At 41.5% G+C, this 27715-nt stretch overlaps 1 protein-coding gene across 4 annotated transcripts; it reads left to right on the top strand.

Annotated features, from left to right (window-relative positions):
- Positions 1–27715, top strand: baiap2l1a (BAR/IMD domain containing adaptor protein 2 like 1a). 4 transcript variants are annotated; one of them, XR_002837926.2, is made up of 15 exons: positions 2–405; positions 4274–4349; positions 4495–4581; positions 13072–13133; positions 14804–14875; positions 14983–15117; positions 18293–18445; positions 18878–19033; positions 19361–19481; positions 19950–20172; positions 22591–22650; positions 23207–23348; positions 26108–26148; positions 26248–26973; positions 27505–27715. XR_002837926.2 is itself a non-coding variant. In XM_023809169.2 (14 exons), the coding sequence occupies exons 2-14, from the start codon at positions 4280–4282 to the stop codon at positions 26318–26320; spliced, it is 1395 nt and encodes a 464-aa protein (XP_023664937.2). In that variant the 5' UTR covers positions 1–394; positions 4274–4279; the 3' UTR covers positions 26321–27715. The 4 variants fall into 4 exon arrangements, 3 of the variants coding, with proteins under 3 accessions (XP_023664937.2, XP_023664934.2, XP_023664936.2); XM_023809169.2 differs by having other exon boundaries at positions 1–394; positions 26248–27715; XM_023809166.2 differs by having other exon boundaries at positions 26248–27715.

Below are 27715 nucleotides of genomic sequence, written 5' to 3'. Positions count from 1 at the left end.
CGTGACGTCACAGCTCTCACCTTTAGTGTCTCCACACTGCCACACACACACAATCACACACACAGAAGTTTGACAGTTTGCGTTATAGGCTGCCTTCAGCAACGGGCGTACGTCCGCGCTCGCCGTCTCGGCACCTACACTTTTGCTCCCTGTTTTTTTTTATTATTATTATTATTTAAAAAGAATTACTTTTGTTCTTGTTTTAGTCTGGTCCAAATAACGCTCCTCGTGTTCGTAAACGGGAGTATCTCATCTATGGTCCGCGCGTTTTGTTACCTTTTTTCGTTTTCCAGTGAATAATAGGATACCGGCTGGTTTTGATAGTGGAAATTAGGACTGCAGAGGAATACGAATATGTCCAGGGATCCGGAAGAGGTGAACAAGCTCACCGAGAGTACGTACAGGGTAAGGCGGATTTCGGACGCGCGATTACCGTCTCCCATGCCGGTCACGTTACGGGCCGCTCCGGCTTTTTCCAAGTGCCTCCCTTTTCCCATTAGGAGCGCCGAGAGAAGTTAAATAGCGATGCTTGTGTTGCACTTCTGGCGTTCAGGTTAATTTAATCTACCGTAGAGATGAAAGTTGAGTCTGTGAGACATTTCCTTTGGTTTTTGCCGATGGAAAACCATGTTTTATGCGATCTCGGGGGGCCGCTGGAGGGACAATGTGGAGCAGACTTATTTGCGCATTCTTTCCCATTACTAGTGTGCAGTCCTCCGATATGGACAGTGTTATATAATTACATTTACTGCATTGCATTTCTGAAGTAACCTTTATAGAATGAGAGGCGACCAGGCGACACGTCATATTTACATTATTGGTGTATCTTTCGCATTTGCTTTGGTTTTCTGGCATCGGTTAAACAGGTATATGCATTACAAAAGCTTGGCATTACTGATTACTGGCCTCATTGGTTTCCACCAGCATTTTTTCAGTGGCACACCCAAGTAGTTTCAACAGGGACGACTTGTGTTAATGTTCCAGTAACATGGGAACTTTATTTTGAATGTACTTTGAATGTTTTGTTATTATTCCTTGCAACTCTTTGGCGTTGCTGTTAACTTTATATAGAAGACGGGGCTGACGACTATTTGATGGTGTCGAATTAAATTTATCCCGGCAGTATTACACTTACACGTAGTGGCAACCGGTTAGTTAAGCGCGGTGAAGAAACTTGTTTGTTCTTATTATCTGGGTGTACGCGATACATGACTTTTTCATCATTGTTTAAGAGAGGGTGTGCCTTGGGAAATCAAAGAGGACCTGTCGAGCATTTTATTTGGGGAGCATTTCAATAAAATTTAAACTTTTAAGGTAACGCTGAAGGGACTTTGCACTACAGGAACAGCTGTATGGAAGAAAAATAAAGTTAATAATTAAAACAGGTTTGTGTGTGACATGCCAACACTTGTGCGCGTTTGGGTTTGATTCTCATTTGAAATAAACGTGAATGTATACCCGATTGAAGCAACTGAATCGTCGCTTTAACTTTTTATTTAGCCTTATTTTTAATAATTTACCTCACAAATTACCCAGTATGTAGGCAGGTGTGCCACCTGGAATGTGACCTGTTGCATAAATTGTAAACACAAAAATATGTCTCTCTCTCCTTCACACTCACTCACACGTACCACATATATAAAATATAAATGTTTTATTCCTGCATATGTTTCATAAGTAGTTTATATAAGCATAGAATGTAGGAGACAGGGAAGTTGATGGTACCACATGGTATGTGTTAGCATTAGCTGAACTTTGGTTGCAAGCTTCTTCACAGATAGACTCTCAGTGCATTTCTGATAAATTACCCAGTGGTACTGTAACACACCTCAAATATGTACATGTTTTGGATTAGGTTATATTATGAAGTCATTACATATTTATTCAAGTAATATGAAGTCAGGTAATAATATGAAATTAGTTGGGTAATAAGTGGTACTTGGCTACATTTTCTTTTGCTAAACTGCAGTATTTAGTGTCTCAGTAATCTAAATCTTCTCCTGGCAAATACAGGGCGCTATCAGAGCAGGTCTGTCACAAAGCATAAAATATACATTGTTATTACAGGCAAGCACTATAGGTTTAGATCCAAGGTTAAAGATAATGAGGTGCTTCCTGAATGTTCCCATACTTATCTTGCAATCACGTGCTGTCGAAAGATGTCTAGTCCTAGGTTTGCCATTACTTTCTATTGAGCTGCTTACCATAGTTGGTGCATCCTGAGAACCTTAGCAGTCTGATGTTAGAGCGATTTGGTCATGTGTTATGGTGATAATCAGGGTTTCTCTATTTGATATTTGCTTAACGGAAAAAAAAAATCTGTTGAAATGGAGATTGAAAGTAGACTACAATAGGAGGTGAAACCAGAAGATCCTGTCCAAACCAGATATCTGATCACTATCCCGTTGTCTTTCAAGGAGGAGAAAAAAAAATATCTATCACCATGTGAGTTTCTGGTAAATACATATGATTCATTTGTTACTCTAAATGGTTATGGTGACTTTGCTTATAGGTAAATACTACATTCAGCATGGCAATATTAACAGGCTTTACTTTGGGGTGGGGGCTGGGGGTACTTTGCAGGGTTTCCTTCGTATATTGGGTAGAGTCGATAGAGCTGATAACCCTCACGAATGTTTTTCTATCCCATTGTTCCCTTACAGTTAAAAAAAAAAAAAAAAAAAACAACAATTTCAGCATGAGCTTCAGTGCTGGAAGGTAGCAAAAGCCAAAGTTAGCCTATCTCTTTTGTAGGTGGAATGTGTATATGCAAGGCTTAACGGCTATAAGTTATCGTATCCTGCATCTTAACATATTTTGGTCGGGTCAATGTGCACAGGGAGGGCTTAGCTGGCTGGCTGCTCTTGCTTGGTTGTTGGGAATTAAATTTGACAAAGCGAATATGTTTTGGCAGCACGTATATTTTCTTCATTGACTTCTGATACAAATCAATAAAAACGTTTTCATTGTTTTTATCCCCCTTTGAAAACAAAGGATCATTTTATTCTGTTCAAAGGTTTTAATTTTATTTGCTTGGAAATGTACAAGTTTGGCTGGTGACAGAAAAAAAATAAGCTTAGCATATAGTACAAGCAAATGTACTGTAAACCCATGATAATAATTTCTGTTTGATTTTAACTGTAGCTAATCATTTGTGCTTTATGGTGGCTGTCATTCCTTGTTGTTCAGTTTCTTCTGCATCTGTCCATTTCATGTCATCCATCATTTTAATAATATTGAATGATACTTCATCAAATTAGTATTTCATACATATAGTTTTCATGCTTTTTAACTCCTTTCTGAGACTTGGTAAATGTTTGCCAAAAGTGACATCAATTTTTATGCAAAACCCACACTTTGAGGTAATGTAGGACACTAGGAACTGACCCTTAGAATAAAAGCTTGTCAGATCAAATCTTCTTGAGGGACATGCTGTTGTATCCTTGAGCAAAGAGTTTAACCAAAGTAGCTTCAATTAAACTTTCAGATGTAAATGGGATTAGGTATGTAAGCTGCATTAAAGTTTTGGTTCTTTGGAACGTTTAGTTTCACTTTCATCTTCAGGGATTATTGGCCTGATAAAACCTGTTGTAGATGTTTCATCTTTTAGTTACATTGTACAAATGTTACAAAAACAGTTTAGCAAATAACATGTATTGGTTCATATGTGTAATTTTGCACTAATTAATGTAAATCTATTGTTACTTTACACCTTAATATCCTTAAGTCTTATATTGAGTAATCCTCATTTGTTTTGCTACTGAGGCTATATTTTTCAGGGTTATAAATATATTTTTAAAAAGACTTAAGACTTAAAAAAAAACCTCAGAAAGAACCTATTAAAATATTTAGAGATTTATTTTTTATATATATATAATATATATATATATATATATATATATATATATATATTTAAATTTTAATGTCCAAGTGAAACCAACCAGATGCAGTAATGGAGAATAGAGAAGTCTCCGTTCAGCAACTGATTTATTCCCATATGTGTCCCTTTTGGGAGCACCGATTCAATTTGGATGCAAATCTGGTAAACTAGTAATTAATCTGGTTTTGCCAAACCATTTTCCAAATGTCCATTGAAGATAATTCAAGTTCATTTTTGGGAGTTTACCTCTGGTTGGGTTATGGATGTAAACAAATTTTGTATTAAATTTTCTTGTGAGGTGAAATGTACAGTACAAATTTACCATTTAATCTCATTAGTGTGGCAATATTCCTACAGGATAAGATTTTTGACTATGCTTTTCCCCCCACCCAGAATGTCATGGAGCAGTTTAACCCTGGGCTCAGGAACCTGATCAACCTGGGGAAGAGCTATGAGAAGTCAGTGGCAGGTAAATTTACACATTTAGCTGGTGTTTTAGAAGCATTTTTATATCTTACTTAAACACTAGAGATTCCCATTTATTAATGAGCTGGCATATCAAGAAGCCATAGAAAGGCAGCTGGTGAAGTCATTCTGCATTTGTTCCTTTGCAGCAATGACCATAGCTGGAAAAATGTATTTTGATGCCGTTTCGAAGATTGGGGAAAATGCAGCCGTGTCGCCAGTCTCCAGGGAATTGGGTGAGTTTTCAGCTGAGGAATCTGGCTGACTTCAATGTGAGCTCAGTTTTCTGCTCACACATCAATTACCAAATGCTTCAACCTGATTAATGAATTCCAATGTGTCCTGGATGAGTTCACTCTGGCTGAAACTTGATATTATCCACATTACATACAAGTACAGTAGATGGTCAGAAAACATTCTGATGTTTACTAGATGGGTACTGTTTTGACCCATACTTGTTAAAGGAAACTAAATTCCAAAACTCTTTTGAAAACAGTTGAAATGTATCTTTGAATATCCATTAGACCTGCCTTGCTATGTGGTAGTGCATCATTTATAAGCATTTGGTCAACCTCTTAATGGAAATGTGGTATGCACAGTGAAAATTTCTGTTTAATCTTACCACAAGTTTCCACTCTTCACCGCAGTGTTGATGCTATATGTTGATTATGGGTGCTAACATTGGTTAATTTATTTTGAAATGTTTGCATCTTCAAGACAATGGATGTCTTAGTCTGTTTGGTTCGCCATTGATGAACTGCAATATAGTGCAGTTTTTCTTTTAAGTGATGCATGCTTTATTAAAACATGTCTTAATGCCTGATTTATTTTGTCTTTTTCTGTTTCCCTGGTATTAGTAGAAATAAAAGAGAGTGGTATAGAGAATTCCGACTGTTTTCCAATCATGAAGATCTTAATCACATAACACAACTGCAGATAACTTCCCTGTTATGACACACTGAGCATCTGTCTTGTTGACCACAGACAAACAAATGATCTTATCCCATTTCCTCTGAAGAGCATGTGCTAATTTGGCTTGTTAAGCTTGTCGGCTTCTCATTGTTCTCCATTACTGCCGACTCGCCGGGTTAAATCACTGCAGATCTGCGCCGGCTCTGTGTGGCCATGTGTGCGAGGCCTCGGCTCCCCGGCCGCCCCGCGCGGCAGTGTGAATTCTCTCATACGCTGCACAGCAGGCAGCAGCAAACAAGCAGAGCAAACAGCCAGACAGAGGCTGCTTTTCTCCCCCCCGCCATCTGCCACTTTAAGTATACCGCAGGCCCTCGTTTGAAGGCGCTGGTGCAAAAGTCAGCTTGTCTAGACACAGCTGGCTCTTGAAAGCAGAATGAGTGGATTCTTGTCTGGAGGAACTTTATTCATGTTACAAGTTATCCATCTCTGTTTGTGGACAGAACTTCTGAATCAAGTTTGGTGTACGCTGTGGAATATTTTGAATCTGTTGGTCTGGTATACCCTGTGGCCTATTACAAATCTGTTCTGGTGTACTCTTTGCCCTGTTATAAGGAAACTTTAATGTTTCTGTCAACATAACATTTATCAGAACTAGGAACTTGTACTAGATTTTTCCAGGACTTATTGTATCTTGCTTTTTGAGCAGCGGCTATATTTTTTGCATTAGGAAAATAGATTCTACTATCCAAATTAGCACTTTATTTAACTCATCTTGGTGTGCCATTTCATTGTTTGTATGGTTTGATGCAAATATATGCTATTTATTTATTTGTTTGTTCATTTGTTTATGTATTCCAGCTGATGGTACAAGTGTAACATTGTTTGTAAATCCACCATGATAAATTATTGCCACAATAAGGATAAACTTCTGTCAGGTCTTTGAGCCAAGACCTACTACAATCATTATCCCTCTATCCACACACTGCATTCTTACTGTAATGTTCACACAGCAATGGCAGGCTTGTAGGCTTAGCTGCAGTCCAAGAATTGTGGTCTTCAAAATAGCAATGTGCCCGTCCTCTTGTGATTCACATAGCACACTGCCAGTTGTATTCTTGTGATGCAATGCTGTATAGCCAAAAGTATGTGGACACCCTTCTTAGTTAGAGGAGTTCACTAATTAAGCCGCACCCTTTGCTGACACACCTGTATAACTAAGCACATCCAATCACCAGCAACAATGGTGGCAGCAGAATGGGTGGCCGTACAGAAGAGGTTCGTGATTTTCAACTTGGCACCATCACGGGATGCCGTCTCTTCAACAAGTCAGTTTGCTATATTTCTGAGCTGCTATAGTTACCCTGGTTAAGTGAAGCGATGGCGAAGTAGAAACATCTTGGGAGCAGGGTTATTTGTGAAATTGGAGGCTGCACAAGCTCACGTAAAGGGACCTTATCACCCAACATCAAAACACAACCTGAATGGCAGCAAATCCCACCATTAATGTTCCAAATGTAATGGAAAGTCTTCCCAGATGAGCAGAAGAGGCCCCAATAGACAAGCTTAATATGAAACCCCTTGATTTCAGATTGAGATGCTGGACCAGCTGCTGTATACATATTTTTGGCCATATAGTTTCTCTGGTGTTTCACTTTTTAAAGTAAACATTCTTTTAAATACAATGGCTAATTACATTCCTTGTAATTTTATGACGTTGTGGCACCCCCCCACAGTACTCGGCAGATGCCACATACGATCGAGAGAGCAGGGTCCGCCAGTCCCTGGAGCAATTGAGATTAAGTGAAATCACTATGCCAGCCATGGGATTTAAAACGGCAACCTTTCATTGACAGACACAGAATCCTCACCCACGGCCGCACACCGCCTCCTGAGCCGCAGACACATCTACATTGATGACCTAAATAAAAACTTCCACAACATTATGAATTAATCATGAGTATGTTTGCATGTGGGATTGATCCTGAAGTAACTGGCTTAGGATGCATACTGTTCTAGTGCAGAGCAGGACTGCTTTGTAATTTGGGCAAACAAGCATTTCTTTCTACCCTTGGCAAAGACACTGAGTGTATGAGAACCGAAGTTGTTGTCAGGACAGGCATGATTGTAGCTTTCTAATCATCTTTACAGGAAGGCCTGTGAACTCATGACTCACCCAGGGTTAGTACAGCACCCAGGTGATGCTGTGCTGGGTTGAGATGATTTTGACATGCCTGCAGTTGTCAGGTTTTCAGGATTTTTAAGTTATGCCAGCGTTTAATGTTTGAGCCGCACAGCCTTTTCACATCTCTGTGGCTGATATTTGTTAAGCGGAAATGCTAAGTTCCACAATAGGTATGTATTTTCATGTGTAGTACTGTAGACGGTTTGTGAAAGTGTCTCAATGGCATTTCCATAGCTGAGGAAAATGGTATGTTAAAGGTAATCGAAATGCTTTGGTTGCATGTATGATTTGACAATGTAGACACAGCATGCCACTAACTGTAATTTCACTTTTAAATGTCTTGAGTATTGAGTTCTTGATACCGTTCCCAGTTATAGGTAAATGCCTGTGTAGTTCTGAGGCTGGATGTCAGTGTTACTTGGTACAGTATGTGATTTGTACTTTCCCTTTCCTGGGGGGGGGAGGGGGACGACAACTTGAAACAGGACATGGCATTGTGACAAAGATGCATGCAATAGAGACACAGTGGTATTTGTGAGCAGTACCTAAATAAATCAAGCAACCTTCAGGGTGCCGGGAGGGTGCAGCTTGAATGTAGCATTTTATGCATGTTTGCTGACATCATAGCTAATGGAATTTAGAGATGCGCATTTTAACTTTATGCTAAGTCGTTTGTCTCTGGCTACAGAATATGGTCCTGTGCTTGGGAATATCTCATTCCTTCCCTCAATGAATATTGTGGGTGCATAAGACTGATCATGAAAAGCATGAAGAAAGACCAGTCTTGTCACTGGAGATGAACGTTTTGTTGGCGTTGCCGCTAGAGTCCTGGCGGTTTGTTGCCGGTGTCACCTTTCTGTTATGGATAAGGTTCAGGTTTGAGCTTCAACAACATTAAGAAGTTACTCTGCTGACTGAGTGCTCATTTTTTTGCTTTGACTGAGAATCAATCCATACCACTGACAGACGCAAATGTACATGGTAAATGTACCTGTCTCTGATTACATGAACCCCTTTCCAAAACCCACTGTAAAACAAATTTGTCATAATATTTCCGGATTCAGCAAATGCTGGATATATTACTAAGTCAGCAATAAAAGTAGACATTTGGGCAAAGCCCATCCAGACATTCAGAGACCATGTTCCTTCCACAGTTCTTGTCTTATCCTCCATGGATAAGATGGCATGTACGAAGTCAGCAAGTTTTACAAATCTGTTTAAATTTGTTGGGTACTTGAGGTTCTCTGGCCATCTTTGGTCGGAAAACAACATTGAGATTTACTCGAGGACTAGAGGTATTGAGTACAAGTATCATGCTGTGACATTTTCAGTCGTAACGATGCATCCAGCCCTAGCCTTCTATTCTCAACAAAGCCGACCAAATGCCAGTTTGGTATGCAGCAATGGAACACAAGGAGCATACAAGCTGGTGAGAAATGGCAAAGCTGGGTCCAGACTGCCCGGCTCCTTCCTGTCATTCAGTGACCTTGAAAGCACCATTGTGAGTATATGGTGTGACACGCCTCTCTTTACATGTGCTACAAGACCCTGCCCTGCTTCTGCTCTGCTTATCCATATTTCAGTCACCTTATGCCCCAAATCCTCATTACTTCTGTGTACAACCACAGCTTTTTAGTCATATGAGATTAACTGATTTTTTTTGATGTGAACAGAATACAAGGTACAAGATAAGTGGTGTGTTATCAGACTTCACTGCATGGCTGTGATATATATATATATATATATATATATATATATATATATATATATATATATATATATATATACACACACACACACACACACACACACACACACACACACACACACACATTTGGGTTAAATCCCATTGTGAATTTCCATCCATCCACATTTCCCTATGGCTATTTATGATCCGTCAGCCATGGTAAATAATCCTAAACAATAACTGTATTTTTTTATTGTACTCCACACTGTGCTCTAAATAGGAATAGTGTTTCCTTTGATTGTGCCTCTATTTTAGTCAAAGGAACCATTTTGTCATGCGGTTGCTCTTGAGAAAGTGCTGAGTTTCTAGCCTGAAGGGGACTGTCAAGGGCCAAGGTGTAATGTAAAGGTATTCCGCAGCTTTTCTATTTGTAGGATACGACCCATTAACATGCCGGTATGTTCTGCCGTATATTACATTAATAAAGCATTCAGGGAGTGGCCCTTTGCTCTCTCGGTCGTCTCCCTATCTAGTCATTTGGTCATTCATACTCTTCACATTTTTGTCACACCATGGAAAGCAATGATCCCAAACTGCTTGCAGTCCTTCTGGCTTAACCCGAAATGCAGTGTGACACACACTAGTATTCATTATCGTGCACATTTTTATGTGTGATTTACAGTGTTTTTCAGGTTGACTATTATCCGTGGCTGAAAGTATGGCAGGAAGCTCTTCACCACTCCCTACCCTGCCCCCCAGGATTTAGTGTTTATTTACAGTCACAGTAGACATTTGACCATAAACATGGCTGACCTTGACATTAAGATTGTTAGTTTATTTTTTTCACTTTCTCTTGGATGCCCACTTGCTAATAATTTGCCACTTAAATACGGGCCAGCTGCCGAGGATCCTCCTCTTCAGATCTGCTCCCCGTTGTTGACTTTGACCATCTGAGCTCTGAAGTAGTCATCCTTTTTAGGCATGACGTAAGATATCCGTGCCCCTCAGACTCGATCAGGTCAAGTAAGCACAGGCCCATTACCAATGGCTTAGGCAGACGGCTGTCACACTTACAGGGTGCTGACTGGTGAATCTGCGTCTGGTGAGATGGTCCTGAAGGTTGTGGGCAGGGGGTGGGGGGGGGTGGTTTAGGCAAACAGTCATCAGCCCACTGATGACATGAGCATAGCACAATCCCAATCTCTCTGACCAACACCCTTTTTTCCAGTGACCTAGCGGTGTGTCACACTCTACACACATTTGATATATCCAGTCTGCCTGTGTGTGTGTGAGAGAGAGATATGATATACTCATTAATTTCAAACCTGAATGCCATTTATCACAGACTGCTCCTGTAAGGGAGGCACTGTGTAGCACGGCCTGCTTGATTCCCGACATTGCACTGACGCTGTACTGACGTACCAGTAACAATGCTCTGCCTGGTTGCTGTTACTGTTATTTTGGTGTTTTGTTACAGCAGGCAGGTATTGAATGTGTGCTTTGGCTCGAGACTGTGTATTGGGACACTGCCTTTCTGAGTCACGCCGATGTAAAATTAACCAGAAGAAACAACTAATCCATAGCAACCTAACAGAGGTTCTCCCCGAGTCGGCTTCACAGTGCCACTGTAGGTGGGACCTGCCAGTGTTGGGTGTGTTCTTGTAGAAACTCCTTGTGTGCAAATGCATGCAACATTAAACACCCTTGGAAAACAAGGAAGTGGGTTTCTGAAACCCACATTTATTGTTTAGATGCTGATATAGTAAATAGTGCATATAAAGAAGAAATATACAACAAGACACTGACGGAACTATATACATTCATCCAAAATGTCCCAAAAGCCCGATTTTATTAAGTTAGCCTATGTATTCAAGCAAAGGCGAGAGTGGGAAATATTTTCAACATTGAGTAATGATGAAAAATCCGAGGGAACTTGCACAACCATTTGAGTTGCACAATGATGCGGGTCACTTTCGAGCTAGGTGGATGGTTCTGGTGGTGCCGTCTTTCTCAGAACTTTCTCAGAAGATGATATAGCTATAGAATAGGAGCCTTACCTTGCTGACTATAGGTCTAACCTGGACAATATGTGTATCCAAAGCTCGTGACATTGTACATCAGGTGCACAAAAAAGAAATCTGTTACAGAAGTAACTTTTTGCTATATTTCAGTGTTGAACCAGATCTTCAATTGCTCCCCACTCACACAAAGGTGATTATAATTGCCCTGTTCGATGTGTGTATATATAGATGTACATTTCATCTGGCTGTAATAATCAGGGTTTTCTTAGCCCTACAGTTGACTTTTTGCACACTGTAACCTTTGTGGTCCACGCCCTCTGGTTTTTTCCCCGATGCAGTGAAAGCTGCCGGTGCACGGTGCTCCCTTTCTGTACAAAGGCTGCATTTAGCAGGATGTTCTGCTGACCTTTAGATAGCGGGGCTGTGCTAGCCGTGCCTTGTGAAATGCCAGCCCCAGAGAGCAACCTTCACATGCATGTACTTGCTGCTCGGGGTCGTCTCTGCCGAAAAGCAGTCTGTCCTTCACCACACAAAGGAGTAGTGAATGTTGAGTTTGAGATGCATGCTGCTGACTCCATGGTCTCAATGGGAATAGGGATCTAGACTGAAACATCCTTCAAATCCTGATAGTTCCTGGGTAAAGGTTTTGGTTCAATGTTCATATGAACCACTAATACCAAAAAGACTGGATTTTCATATATCTGCCCTGCATAGTACCAAGAGAGGGGAAGCTATGAATATATGTAGCTTCAGCCGGTTCCGTTCCCCACCGGTGCTGCCACTGTACCGATCCCACCTGTTAGGTTCGTAACAGCAGATGTTTATTGCCTATGATGCATCATGCTTTACCTTGTTTACAGTGTTTGGCCCGAATGTTTGTGGTTGTCATTGGGAATTGCTGAAAATGATTTTGCACAGTATTATCTGTATGGAAGCAGGGATTGCAAACAGGTTTTTAATATACACATCTCATAAACTTTTTTGAAGTATGCTGCTTAGAATGGATGTTTAGCCTTTCATTGCCAGTGTTACACTTATCTTTTAGATTATGTGTATGTGTGTAGATACACATATATATTTTACTTTTCTCTCAAAGGCATAATTTGGCCAGGGTGAAAAAAAATATATCATGTGTTCGCTCTGTCATTCATCTTCAAAGATGTACTCAGTAGCTTTGATACTTGCTGTCGTAGCTGTGCTAATGGAGATGTGAACACGCTGCGGTCCTGTTTTCGTGTTTTTCAGGCTGCCTTTGGTTATCATAATGGCTTTGCAAAAATATTAAACGAGACTGAAATGTCATTTATACTTCAAAATCAACATGGACTTCGGCTGGTTAATACACTAGTTGCTGTGTATTAAAAAAAAGTGGGGGAAAAAAGAATTTAGCCCTCAAATTAACCCTGGTTAGTAGTTGGTTCCTCAGGCTTGATGGGTTTTTTCCACATACAAGCTCAGTAATACAGGCTGCGTGTTGCAGCCGAGAAGGTCATCACTGACTGCTTTTTGGCCCAGCTCCTCTTAATCACTGCCTTTCTTTATCTTAATACTGAAATCTGCCTTGACGAGTTGCATGCAATCCACAGGAGGATCTGCAATGAACTGGAAAGGTACTGTTTTTCTTCAGAAGAACATACTGCATAAAGGGAAAAGGTCAGAGAAAAGGTCAAGCCCTGTGCAGCCTGGGCCCAAATTACACCCATCGAAACCATGGCTGACGGCAGAGTGCAGGTGGCCGATGACAGTGTCTCATTCAGCCGGTGGCGTCTCTACAGGCGAATGCGTTTCCCCGTGTGAACGGGCTGGGACGCGAGGACCTCCGCAACCCGAGGCTGCTAATGCATGACACCGGGTCACACCTGGAGTGACTCGTGCCCTTCAGCCGCATCCCGGAATGACTCTGCTTCATTTCCTCTCCCATCAGGCGTGGTGCTCATGGAGGTTTCCGAGGTTCAAAAGAAGATCCACCTTGAGCTGGAGGACAACGTAAGTGTCCCGACTCTGTGTTTTCCGTCATGCTGCTGCGGATCCTGTGTTCCCCATGATGCTGGTCATTCCCCATTTAAAAAAAAAAAAAAAAAAAAAAACACTTCTCCCCCCTCCAGTCTGGCAGCCCCAGCCAAGTAATCGGCTGCCAAGTGGTGCCTCTGATTCACTCCTGTGCAATTTCATTAGGGGTAGTAGTGTTGATTTAAGGTACACGTCCTGCCTTCTTGTTTCTCATGGGAAGCGTGACGGCTGTTTTTCCTGTCGAGAACATAGGGGAGTGCCCGGGCATGCCCTTAGCGGTCGCCCTGTGGGGATTTCAACAGCGCAGTGCTCTCGCTGAGCACGTCAGCGCATGCACGCTGCAGCATGGCCATCACGCGCGCTCACGCTGCTTAGAGCTCTTTGGCAGGGTGGAGCAGCAAGAGGCATGTACTTAAACATCTAACGTGTGCAGCGTACATGTGTGGCATCCCATAAACATATTCCAAAAAGTGCCTGCGTTTACAATTAAGTAAAGTGAATCGTTTATTGTAACATGAGCTGCTCAAAAACTGCAAATTTGAAGTAAACTGCCTCTTCTACTACCAAATGAACTGCATTTACACACTCAAAAAAAAAATGGGTGATATAGTTTTTGTGAGACATCTATTCCCATTCCCAGATGATCACTAACAACTCTTTGGCCAAAGGTGCTAATGCTCTCAGGCTAAGAGTGGTGAGTTACAACGCAGGAAGTATAGCATCTCAGCATTTTCTCCAGTGAAACGACTCCTGTCTGCATCATAAATTTTTAAGAGACATTATTGGTGCTTTATAAGAAGGTGTTCCGCCGATGCTGATAAAATTCGTGGAACTTTAATATGAGCCGTTTTGATCAGCCAACCAATACATCGGTCTGACTGTGAAATGCAGTCTGAAATAGTTGGAGATATATGCACTGCTCTTGGAAATCATTACAACAGCTAGTACTATTAAAATCTTCCTAGTAGAGACATACCATTCCAGGCTCTGATTCTTGCTATAGACAGGTCAGTACAAGAAAGTGAGGCCTAATTTCTATTTAAGCATGGTTTGACTAACCCCCCGTCCACCCCCCCCCCAAAGTGTTCTGTCCTCTTGGACTTAGTTTCTTGTGGGCTTTTCCTGCACAGCTGACGCACCAGGGTTTAATCAGCAGTGGCAATCGAAACTCTAATCTGAATGATGGCGTAAACTCGATTGCAAAAGCTGTCTGTTATCCAAGAATGCATTATATATTTTTCCAGCACACATTTTCACAGAATGCCAGTGTGTGTGATTATGTGCATTGTGCTATTTTTGCAACTTGGAAACAAAAACAATCAGAAGCCGGCCTAAAAGGCTGGCGCATTGTGGATGTTTGTTTTGGCACTTGTCAAAGTGAGATTAATTAGTATGAAGGTGTATGATAATTTTCATGGAAGCAGTACTTTGAGAAATGTGATCACCATACTTGGAGCGTGGGGGCCTCGGCCTAGCTCTGGGAAAAGCCTGCCTGTGACACATTTGTTAATCCTACTTTAAGACTAGTTCTTGCCAGTAAGTCGGGCGGTATTCCCTTTGTCTTTTGTCTGAGACTCCGTACCTCATGGTTTTCAGTAACTGTAAAACGTCTCTTCAAAACTAAAACTTGTGTTTCCCATTTGCAGTTCAAAAGGTTCCACAAGGAGATCATCTCCGAGCTGGAACGGAAAACGGAACTGGACGTGAAATACATGAATGTAAGTAACGTTACTGTCTCTTATATCCCCGCCTTGGAAAGGTTGTGCCGGTGTATGAGTACGTTTGTGTACATGCCTGAGCCTCCAAAATAACTTTGCTCCTGCAGGCCACTTTCAAAAGGTACCAGACCGAACACAAAGTGAAACAGGACTTTCTGGAGAGGTCGCATTCGGACCTGAAGAAACTGCGGAGGAAAAGCCAAGGAAAGAATGCGTCCAAGTATGAGAGCAAGGAAAACGAGGTGAGCCGGAGAGCGCCTTCCTACTTTATTATTACCTTTCAGTTCTGTTAAGCTGGCGTTGACCCTTGGCAGCGAGGTAGACGGCACTTCCCAGGAACATCCTGTCTGCTCCCCTGCCCTTCAGGTTTCCCAGTCGCACCTTCATTGTTGTGAAGATTTGATTGCTGTTGGTCCTTTTTTTTATTATTATTATTTAAACAATATACCGGGATTCTCATAATATGGCCAAAGTAAAGCAGCCGTATTAGTGTAGAAAAGCTAGTCGTAATGACAAGACTCAGCTGAAAGATATATCCACTGAATTTATGCTGTGTAGATCACTCAGTACTGTTTTTTCAATTTGAATAATTAACTGCTGTTGCCGTTGAGACGGGGCATCATGGATCAAACCTACTTGACGTTAAATCGGGCTAAGGCCCATCATAGTGCAGTTTAGAGGGAAAGATTATTTTTGAGGTCTATAACATGCCAGCAGCTTAACCAGGGGAGGCACTGCTGTATTTGCCATAAGAACCGTCTCCACAAGATCAGATGTTGGACTGAATCTGTCAGGTTACATACCTGGGTGTTGTGCATGCATTTAAAAGCATCAGCGATCAGCCCTGCCTTTACTTTGCTGCTATTTAAGTTTGGGATGAGCCTCAAAAGCAGGAATGGGTGTCTTCAGGCTCCAGGAGCTGCAGTGTCTGAATTATAAGTTCTGTGTTTGATGCTCTCGTTTTGGGATGCATGTCTGCTGCTTCTGGTACAAACACGTCACTAACAGATGGGTAATTCTACACCCATCAGCCCTCACATTGGCCTCTTCTACTCTGAGGTAAAAGTTACCTTTGGGATGGGTAGGAAAGGCATATTTCAATATGGTAGGCAATGGAAAGTTCAAAGGAGGGAGAAGCATATTTGTCCATGCAGGCAATGAATAGCTAGATGATGTCATGCTCCTAGACCTGCTCCAACATGTAAGTCATTATATTGATCTGATAGTTCCAAAGGCCAACCTAATGCTGAGAAACAGGAATCCATTTTGGAACTTTCTCTGGCTGTGTGAATATAGGTATACTTAGTGTGTGCGTCTGTGTGCAAGTAAGGGAACTCCTGGGAGAGAAACAGTGTTCTGCGAGTAATGTCCGTTGCCGTGTTATATCTCATTGTATGTGTCCTTATGCCTTGTTTTGATTATTTAAAAAAATGTTGGTGATTATGTCCAAATGGTGAAAATAAACAGGATGAAGCAGTACTGTGTGTGTGTGTGTGTGTGTGTGTGTGTGTGTGTGTGTGTGTGTGTGTGTGTGTGCGTGCCGGCGTGTATATATAACAGTGTGGGGACCACAATATGATATAAACCTGTTATTTGGACCTTGATAAAAACCTGTTATTTTTTGGTCCTCACAAGGGGAAACTCAACTTTATCAAGATCTGTGAATGCAATCAAAAAAATAAAAATGCCAGAAGTCTTGTACTTTGTTTGGTTACGTATGGTTAAGCTTAGGACTGGGTAGGGCTTGTTCTACTTTGGATTAGGGTTATGCCCGTAGGAATGCATGTGTCAGACACCTCATCTGCCTTTGTGTGTGTGTGTGTGTGTATGTATGTATGTGTATATATATATATATATATATATATATATATATATATATATATATATATATATATATATATATATATATATATATATATATATATATATGTATATGTATATATATATATATATATATATATATGTATATATATGTATATATATATATATATATATATATGTATATATATGTATATATATGTATGTATGTATGTATGTGATGTACAATACATTGTTTTGCATATATGGTCCGTGAGTCATCTGGGGATCAGTACTGCCCTGCCCTTTTAGATAGAGCCCTGGGTTTCCTTTACACCTAAAAAGGAAGCTCGTTGTCAGTGTGAGGGTGACTGTAGAGGGCGGTATTTAAAAAGGAACACAGCTCTCCTGAAAGTGGATCCAGTCCAATACTGTGGCACTTTTGTTGGAGAAGCTGGTAAAAGGATGGAACAATAAAGGTTTACCAGCCAGTCTTCCCTCGCTGCACCATTAATCATTTTACATTGTTTATGCGTAACCTGTGTTCATGAGAAAGTACTTGATTGATCTGTAATATGTCGTTTTGGGGGCCCTTGTTGTGTTGATTTTTTTTTTTATATAGCACTGAAAGACCATCATCTCTCTGTTAAATGGTGCCCTACTTGTGGCCATAAATACAGCAGTAAGGGATCATAAGGCAATAGGGCAGCAGGTTGGGAGCTACAGGCGGCTGTCACAGTACAGAGAAACTGAAACGTCACAGACGAAATGCCTTTTACAATCACCATGGCAACCCTGCAGAGGAATGAATAAGTGGTAGAGACAGCCCAGCACTTTGTTTTTATTCTGTTTCGTTCTTAAGTCACTGTCCGCTGGCACTTCTGTGCAGGTGTGCATGCGTGTGTGTGAGCGCGTGTGTGTGAGCGCGTGTGTGTGAGCACGTGTGTGTACAGTATGCGCACACTCCAGATATACCCAAATATTGCTGGTCCCCATAAGGGAAAACTAAGTTTAATAAAAATCCATGACTGCAATCAAAAAATGTACTTTGAATTTTGTTTGGTTACTTATGGCTGTGGTTAGGACTGGGTCGGGCTAAGGTTGTCATAGTTAGCATTAGCATTTTTGCCTTAGAAATGAATGAGCGGCCCCCAGAAAGACATGGTTACAGGTCTGTGTGCGTATGCACGTGTTTGTCTGTTTGCGTGGGGTGAGTGCTTTGAAGCTGAATTTGGTTGCTAACAGACACTCTACAAAAAGTTGTGATTAAGCCGGGATCAACAGTGCGGAGAGCAATAAAATTCATAAAATGGCCTTCTGCTATGCCCAGAAACTCATCTCTGCATGCCAGGACTCAGGACCTCTGAAAAGTGTCTGATAGTCTTACTATGCCACAAGCAGCAAAGGTGCACACGGTTGGTAAGATCAGATCTGGAACAGAATTCAGCAAAAACTGTATAATTACGCCACATATGCACACAGCCATTGTGACATCTCTAACCGGAGGCAGTTCTGTTGGAACTCGCTCCAGGTGTCAGTAAGTTGTATTGTTGTTATGCTACAGTAGTTGTCTGTAGTTGTAAAGCTCACGGGGCGATGTCATGTGACCGCTCACCACAGTGCCTGGAGGTGATCACCGTCCGTCAGATGGACATGCAGAAGTTCGTGGCAGATGGCTGCCGGGAAGCCCTTCTGGAGGAGAAGAGGAGGTTCTGCTTCCTGGTTGACAAGCACTGCAACTTCTCCTACCACATGTCCACCTTCCACGACAAGGTGACACATGGAAATCCGGCGCTTATCCGCAAACTCTTCTACTGTATTTTGCTGCAGATGATTTTCTTATTTTGTTTATCTCCCTGACCCATAAATATGTCTTCACACAATTTTCTGCAGTTAGCCTTATGGGAGATGATTTTCGTTAGTCACTTGGTGTTAAGCCACTTGAAAATGCGTAGTTAGGGCGATTGAGGTGATTGATCATATTTAAATACATTATGTTTAAAGTTAAACATGTCTGTTTAGTAATTTCGACAAGCGCTATAAGAGCTATAGGAGTGTTATGTCTGGCAATCTGGGTGATAAAAAAACTATCAATTACTATTATGCAGTTTGTCGCCAATATCATTCCAGTAAGTTAGGTCTGGAAATGACACCATTTTCCCAAGACCTGTCTTTGATTAAACATGGCTGGACCCCCCACTGCAGGCCAAGGAGATGCTCTCTGCAAAGCTGCCCAGCTGGCAGGACAAATGCGGAGATGCCACCAAGGTCCCAGAAAGTGTGATGTCTATGATTGAAGGTCTCCGCACCCCGCTGTCCACCACACCACAGCCGTCCCCGAAGGTGGACCACCACACCATGGTCAGTCACAAGGGATTCTATCACTGCATGTAGCAGCCAGTGGTAGTGATGATGTTGGTGATGATGACAGTGTTGTTAAATGATCATTGTAATAAGCGAAGAGTCAATTCCCTGACTGATTCTGATATATCAGGCATCACTGATGTATTGTCTGGGCTATCATCCAGCCAGCTTATGCATGTCCAGTCATTCCAGTGAAGGACATATTTGGAAGTTATATGTGATGCAGGTCTAACACAGTAAAAATACAGTCTTCCCCACCTCCAGGCTGTTGTCATAAATTCTTGTGGCAGTAAGCTGACAGTTCTCTCTTTTTTCCCTCTTCAGAACAACACAGACACCTTGATTCCACCCCCAGCCCCAACGCTGAAGGCCCAAACTAGCCCACTGGCTAACATGTTCCACCAGGATGAGCCCAAGGCCCCCGTCACAGCAGAGCGCATCTCTGGTACGTTCTGGCACTCGGGCCCTTTTCTGGTTATGGTTCAGAAGCTATGAGCAAAATTTATATTTTGTAAGTTAAACAGGATGTATCATCTCTATCACCACATTTGCAGATTAATTACCTGGCTCTGTGTATGTGAAGAGTGTGAGTGTGTGTCTTAGGATTGTCCGGCTTCCCATCGAGGGTGTCCCTGCCTCCTCCACATTTTTGCTCCCTCCCAGCTCCCGGTGCAAAAATGTATCTGACGGGGAGCTTGGAGGGAGCAAAAACATGGACTGGCTGTGGGCCCCCGAGGACGGGATTGGGGGAAACTGCTAGAATAGCAGTCATGGGAAATGGACGGAATTTTTTAAACAGTTAATGCTCTCAGTACTGTTTTTAGCTCTGATGACTCACTGTTCCAGCATCACAGAATATAACAGAATGCACCGTTGCAGCTCAATACTGATTATATCCCTTGATGACCTGTAGTGGGCACTCTCTGCCTGGCAGATAATAACGAAGAGGGCACGCTGCCCCGGTCTGTGTCCATGGGCATGATCGTGGCCCAGAGGCCCAAGGTGCGAACCATTTTCCCCCACACGGCCGGCAACAACGACACGCTGCTCAGCTTCGATGAGGGTGACATCATAACAATCCTCGTCCCGGAGGAGAAGGACGGCTGGCTGTACGGAGAGTTGGAGAAGTCCGGGCGGTAAGTCCTCCATAGGCTGCTGACTCAAGGGCTATAAACAAGCGCACCCTCCGCCTCCTTACGGCATCCTGTTATGGAGGGAAAACACGCCACCTAGGGGAACGAGTACACAGTCTCTGCCTCATCTGTAGATGACAGCATTTTGGTGGAATTTGTGAAAAGGTCCAACGTTAACAGAAACCAAACAGCGCTTTATCCGGGGACATGACATCACTGTGCTGGAATTGTGCATATATTTAAACCTGGCTTTTTCTAATCGGACTCCATGGACTGGCCACACCTTCAGGGCTCTACCAGAAATGTTCCGTGCTATGCGTTGCAGGCTGTGCGCTGCCTGCATCCTCTCTAGGATGTATAATCTTCAACGCATGCAAAAAAGCGAAGGATCCGCGTAAGACCTGAATTCACTTGCAGTACTGTGTCGACCTGTGTCCTGGTGGAAACGTCGAGTGACAAAGGGAAGTGGCAGCTGAGTGGAATGGGGGCTGACTGACATTTGCAAAAGAACAATGCATATTCCAGAGTTACTGCAGCCTAATCTGTAATTAAGGTCCTGTTTGACTACAGGGTGCTAAATCCTGCCTGTAAATTAAGGTGGTGATCTACATCAAATGTGGCTTTCTATGGGTGGCCTGTTCATTCTCAATAGTTTATCACATTCGTATACAATTACAAAGTGCCCAAAGTACATCATAGTTTTGTGTTATTTACCAAGTCTGGCTCCAGTTTAAATAATCTATAGTTCTTTTAACCTTTGCATCAAAACAAGCTTTTCCTCTTATTCCATGGAGATATTATTGAAATGAGATCAGAGGTCATAGTCGGTTATGGTCACAGATGTAGTGGAAAGCTGCCTTGAATGTTAATTATTAAATAGGCACAAAGTGTCCTCTGCGGCTGAATCAACATACAAGAGGGAAAAGGTAAAGGCACCCTAAAGTTAGTAGTCCGCGTGACACGCATTAATGCATCAACTTCCTTGCTGTAGGAAATATTTATATTACTTATTCAAGTAACCTTTGCCAAGTGGCGTTAGTTTGGGTCTGCTGACATATATATTTATAATGTTGCATTTAGCAGCCACTTTTGGACAAAGCACTGTATAAGTAAGGATTAGACAACAGGGTCAGACAGTGTTACTGGTGCTGTAGGGGATAAGGGCCTTTCTCAGGGCCGATGGCGAAATCACTCTGTCAGCCACAGGATTTTTAACCTGTGACCTATCAATCACGGGCACACAGTCCTAACCCACAGAGCCACACAATGCTTGTGCAGATCCCAGAAGAACGTTATTGAAATGTTCTGTATTCACAGATAGCTTTCTCTGCCACTGGATTAGATTTGTCTTAAAAAGCAGTAACAGGATAATAGTTGCCAAGCAACATGAGTGGCAGCTGCCAGTGTGTGTTGCTGAAAACACTGGCTGCTGTATGTTGAACTTACCGGAAGAGTCATCACCTTTTTCCCCTGCTAGAAAGTGTAATATTCTATTAATTTGGCTTTTACCAGCTGAGATAATGAGAGCTGGTTTCAAACAGATTTCTCCTTCAAAGTAAACGACATCTGGGTCTGTAAGGTTGTATCTAAGCAACCAGATAAGACTTTTCCTAAATGGTTTATCTTTTTTTAAACAGCTCTGTTGGAATGCTAGAATGGTCATTATAATATTTTTTCTTTAAGATGGAAGGAAATCCCCTATGTGCGTGATCCCTTTGTTCAATTGTGGTATAATCATTTGAATGATTTAAAGTGATCATTTAGAAGGCAGTTTGTATATACTTAAGTGAAAAATTACTGTATACAACTTTCTGCAGTGCCATGTGAAATTGTATTGATTTGATGTGCATCAAGGAGTCCACACCAAAGTACTACACACATGTATGTTCATTATGTCACATTTCCTTCAGTAAGCTCACCTTTGACATTTTTGGTATCATGTCATGACCCCGACGAATAATTAAATGCTTAAAAACTTAGGAGAACATTGTTTTGTGTAAAGTGAGGAGTACAGCCCACATGAAAGCTGCCACAGCATTCAGTTAACAATGCAGTTACAGGAACCAGCTGCAGTTCCATGTAACTCTGTGCACAAAGCTTTGAAAGAGCACGCCAGACATAACAGGCCTTGCTGCCTGACAGGGGGCTGAGCACTTTTAATTAAAGGTGCGCGATTTCTCAATCCTTCGCTCCTCTAATTCCCCTCTGGGCAGCCAGCCCTCTTTCAATATCCAGTTTTAATTATGTGCTTCGTTCACACATATTGTGTTAATAAAACATTTTATATAAATACTGTGCAGACTCACGACGTATATTAAAAATGATTTCAGATGATCCTGTGCTGAAATCCCAGTTTAGCGTTCTTTTACTTTTAATTGTTTGTGGCCACTTTAATGCTCCTCCTCTCGCTGCCTTTTTCAGACGGGGTTGGTTTCCCTCATCCTACTGTCGCCCCTACATAGAGCCAGTGGTCAAAAACAGGTGAAACCCGCACGCATGCACGTTTCTTATTTCAGCACCTCGACTTCCCAGCATTTTTAGATAAGTTCATGAAATTAGTTCTGTATTTCCGTTCTGCGTTTCTACTCATACCATTCTTCTTCTGGCTTAGAGAAATTTGCTTCCTAATAAATGTAACATCCCAGAGTATAACTTTGATGCACATCTATAATATGTAATAAATCTAAATTTTGCAATTTAGTACCTCTCATGTAGGAAAATGTTTCTCTTAACCCTTTGTGTATACTTTAGTGTCCTTTTTACCACTGTGCACGAAGTTTTACTTGTGTGCGCATGTTCATCATGCAGCTTTGAGAACAGAAATTTCCAAATGTCAGTTTTGCAAATGCTGATGTGAACTCCGAGCACTTGCGGTGTGAGGGCTGAATGGTGTGCATTGAACACGGTGTGCTCTTTGGAATAATATAGAACATGCTCCTCCAGATAGTACCTTACATATGGGGTTTGCCATAAAAAAACATGATAATTAAAGAAGTTGCTGGGGATGGTCTCCTACCATTCTGGCTGCTGTTTCCAGCCCCAGCACAGAGGTACCAGCGCCTGTGCAGAACCTGGCCAGCTTTGTGGAGAAAGAGCCAGTCAGCATGGAGCTCCCTCCGCCAGATTATAGCAACTCCCCCACGAAGAGCTCCACGTCGACGCCTTCGCCAGAGAACACGGTCAGCATGCGGCCCACGGCTCTTCCTGTAACTGCTCCCCTGTGGTAATGAGATTAGGAAATGGCTGCCCTTCTCAGCAGGCATGTGTGTTAGTGATTCTAAGCTGTCGTTGGAGTTGAGTTTTAGAGGTTTCTTGTTAAGGAAGTATTGATGAGAGGTGTTTATTACCGTCAGTGGTTACCTTGGGTCACTGGAGACCTACCTTGCTGAAAGTGAGATGAAGACAGTCAACCATTTCCTCATCTACTGTCTGTTCAGTCTTTTTATTGACCACTTAGGGAGAAAATGAACATTGCAACAAACCAATATGTGGGAGAAGAGATGTTCAATGTAATAAACACTTTTCTAAAGTCTGTTTGTATTTAAACAATTTTAATATCCATTATGTAAAGCATTTTAATAGCCAGTGTGTAGGACTACTGAACATCATATGTTCTAACTACACCTACACTTATCAACTACAGTAATGTGACAGTACACATGCAAGATCTTATTTTTAACTATTTTATCTGCTTTCACAGTGTATGAAATACCAAGGAAATCATTTCTAAAAACTAGACTTCAGCAAAATGTTTGTACAGTCAAATTGCAAAAAATCAATACATTGACGTCAGTATAAAAAAAAAAAAAAAGTTTAGTTTCTTATTAATATTCTCAGTGTAAGAGAATCCCTGTCATGGCTGCACGGTTGCCCTGGGTTGGGATGCTGTTTTCTTTAAATATTTATGTGGTAAACAGCTTACAGTCATAGTGATGGTCAAATGGTGTGACTACTTGTACCCAGTAATCCTGTCCAGGCAGAAAGTCAAATTCCTGGAGAGATGTCACAATACAATATTTATTTCTGTGACGCTAGTGCCAAGTCTCCATCAATGTAATATGCAGTATCTGAAGATCCCTTTCACCTTAATTACCTGTATGTGGTGCATGCCAGCAGGGGGCGCCTCTGCTCCCAGCCAGGCTCTTTGGCACTGACAGTGGTTGTGATTTGTGGCTCTTGTTCGACCGCTCAAGGCATCTGCATAGTGCTTCCTCACTTGGCTCGGCCTCCCTTTTGTAGCGGTATGTAATATTAAAGGCCCCGTGTGGTCGTGGGACATAGCGGCATAGTGGGAGGCAGAGGCTAGCACTGCACATCCGGGGTCAGGCTCCCGCTTCCGATAGAATTTCACCACGAGGACGAACCTGAAACCACTGGGCTCCCTCCTCCCGCGAGCGGCTGCCGGTGGGGTAAATGGGGGTCATTTAGGGAACAGCCTCGGCTCTATTCATGATATTGAGTTCGGGTAACACAAGCTGGCTTGTAAAAACCAGCAACAGACAAGTTTTCGTTAAACACAGTAGCAAAATGTAAAGTGGGAAGCATAGTTGTGGATATATTTGCTCCTAGGAGTAGACTGCTCATGTACTGATATTAAGAATATAGTATTAAAAAAAACTGGGAATTTTAGAAATGTGTTTGGGCAGAATGTTCTATTGATTAGACCTTCTAGAGTATGTTTAGTTAGATGTCAGCATTCTCACTGTTGCAGACATCTTCAGAATATTGGGTGGGTACATTCAGTTGCTCCTGGCTTGGTTTTGCTCCTACACTGGGACAGGAAATTGAAGGGATATGAGCAGTTCTTGTACGGCCTGCATGGACAATTAGAGCCTCTATTGAGTCAGCTGATTTCAGAGTGAAACTGTTGGCCTCTTGAGATTGCTTCTTCCACTGATTAAATGTCCTTTGGCTGTAATTGCTGCCTAAGGATTTTGGCAGAAATATGCTGCTGTTGGTGGAAGAACAGATTTGCCACGTGCCCACGTGATCCAAGAGAGGTGACTTTGCCCTGGAGGCAGGATACAAGTTTGGACAGCTCCTTTGAGTTCTGCCGCTGTTGCTCTCTCCTGTCCGAATCTGCCCTCTAGTGGCATGTCTTAGCAATTATGACTTAAACCTGTTGACAGTTTGGTGACACACTTAGCTGGGCTATAGACATTCGCTATAGACATCAAACGCTAACTATTTCACCATATAGAGGAAACTTTTAGGGAATGTGTACCCAGATAGATGAGTTCACATATTGTTTTACAACTGATAACAGAGAAGAATTGACTTTAAAATTGTCCTACACATGCAGTATTGTTTACTATTAAGTCACTCGCCCTTGAAATGACAAACTACCTAGAATTAGTTATTTGTATTAATGCTAAACATATATTAAAGGTCGGATTTTAGGTACCATGGACTTAAAATGTATGTTTATTATAACCACTGGTTATAAGCATATATATATACATGCTTTTATATATGTATATATAATGGTGCCTTATGTTGATATTTTCGACACCTTATTTAAAGGTTTACATGGCAGGAGCATAGTCAGTTTGATGCTCCAGTAAAGTTTTGCGGATATTGGAACGCTTCCTAATTTCCAGCAGCGCACAGCTAGACAAAGAAGCATTCCATTTTTCTTCACAATATTATGCGGTTTTAGGCAGGATGATTCACTTTCGGCACTCAGAACGCCAGCAGTTCTTGCAGTGGATGATATGATGAATTCTGTTGTCTGTTGTTACAGCCAGTTTCAAGTAAATTACAAACTTTTAAGTGAAGTCATATTCTTAAGCCATTATTACTTTGTATTCATGATGGTAGATCTCAAAGAGGCTTATAACCTGAAGCTGAAGTTAATGTAGATTCAAACAGTTAACATTCCTGGTCAGATTTTTAATTCCCCATTTCCTACATGAACTATTTCTGTTCTCATTTATAGGTGTCTGAATATAATGGTACTTCAAAGCCTCCTTTCCTCAGGTGAGTATTTCTCTCGAATGGGACTGTTGCTTCATCTGCATCCTCTGGACAGCACTAATAACCAAACTAACATCTTAACCGATTTTCTTCCCTTCACAGCGGAGGGAATCCCTTTGCCACTGTTAAGCTGCGACCAACGGTGACAAACGACAGATCGGCACCAGTCATCTAATGGGCAGAGACCCTGTGCATTCCACAAGTGTGTGTGTGTGTGTGTGTGTGTGTGTGTGTGTGTGCGTGTGCGTGCGTGCGTGCGTAAGAGAGACAGGCTGTAAGCTCCACCTCATGCTCTTCGGCTAACCAGCATCTCCTCATCCCCATCATGGAATCTGCAACCTTTTTCCCCTCCCTCTCTGAAGTGCACTGTAACCGGCTGGAGGTCGAGGTGAGATGAGGGCTTAGCTGAACTGAGAACGAGACGGGCTGCCCTGGAGAACCTGCTGTAGAAGCCCATTTATGTCAAAAGTGTTGTGAAGCTCCTGCTACTCACATTGAGATGCAGAGACAGTTTATTTATACTTTCAATATAATTCACTGCTATATTTTAAATTTTGTTACAAATGACTGTACACAAGAATTGCCTTATATGGACAAATATATTAGAAAGTGTTAAATCAATTTTTTTTTCTTTGAAGAGAAATGTATGTTTTAAATGGAGAAACTGACTTTTTGGTGAGAATTTCCTGGTAAAGGTTTTTAATTTGCCATAGGACGCTAAATGTGTGTTCTGTATGGGATATGGAATGATCTTTTTGCATTACTTATTCATATATGTTAAAGGTTGCTATTGTATCTATTATACAGGTGCAGATTTTTCTTTGTCAGGTGAGTTCAGTACTTCACCGCTATTGTTTGTAGTTTTTTTTCCACCAGTTACAATATCCTGGCACATATATATCACAGGAATACAAGGCTATCAATTTTTGTTACATATAAAATATGCTTCTTGGGGTAAATGTAGTGTAGGCAATTTCATAAATAAATCATACATAAAGTATTTCAAAAATAGTTTTGATTTCCCTTTTCAAATACAAATGCATTTTTCATTTGTGGTGATACAAGAAAACTTGTCAGACTTCTAAAGAAAAACAAACTTCTTTTTGGATTGAAGGTGCACTCGCTAATTATTAAAACATCAGTTTGACAGTGTGTGGAGAAATACGTCATGCATTTTAGTTCTGCAGATATTGTATCTTTATTGTTAATTTACTGGTAATCTGTTTCTGCACATCCTCCACTTTTCAGTAAACATTTTTCCCTCTGTTTTTTGTGTGCGCACAAAGTCGCATGTTTTCTGATGACCCCATACCTTAGTCTGTCTGGCTAAAATTACATTTTTTGTTTCTGATCCCATAGGTATCCACGTCCAAAGCGATCATCCATTTTCTTGACATACCTTAATGAATTGAGAAACCATAAAGGAATTCATATTTTAACTATGGATTGATCATTATTTCGAGGCCCAGTGTTGGGTGTTTTGTTACCTGCCAAAAGAAATCTACTCGTAAAATGTCGATATTGTGTAATTATTTTTTTAACTTACCGGAATAAAAGAGGATTTGTTTAA

The sequence above is a fragment of the Paramormyrops kingsleyae genome, chromosome 5, assembly GCF_048594095.1.
Source record: "Paramormyrops kingsleyae isolate MSU_618 chromosome 5, PKINGS_0.4, whole genome shotgun sequence".
Lineage (NCBI taxonomy): Eukaryota > Metazoa > Chordata > Actinopteri > Osteoglossiformes > Mormyridae > Paramormyrops > Paramormyrops kingsleyae.
Note: the sequence above shows the minus strand (reverse complement) of the source record. Positions and strands in the feature narration are given on the sequence as shown.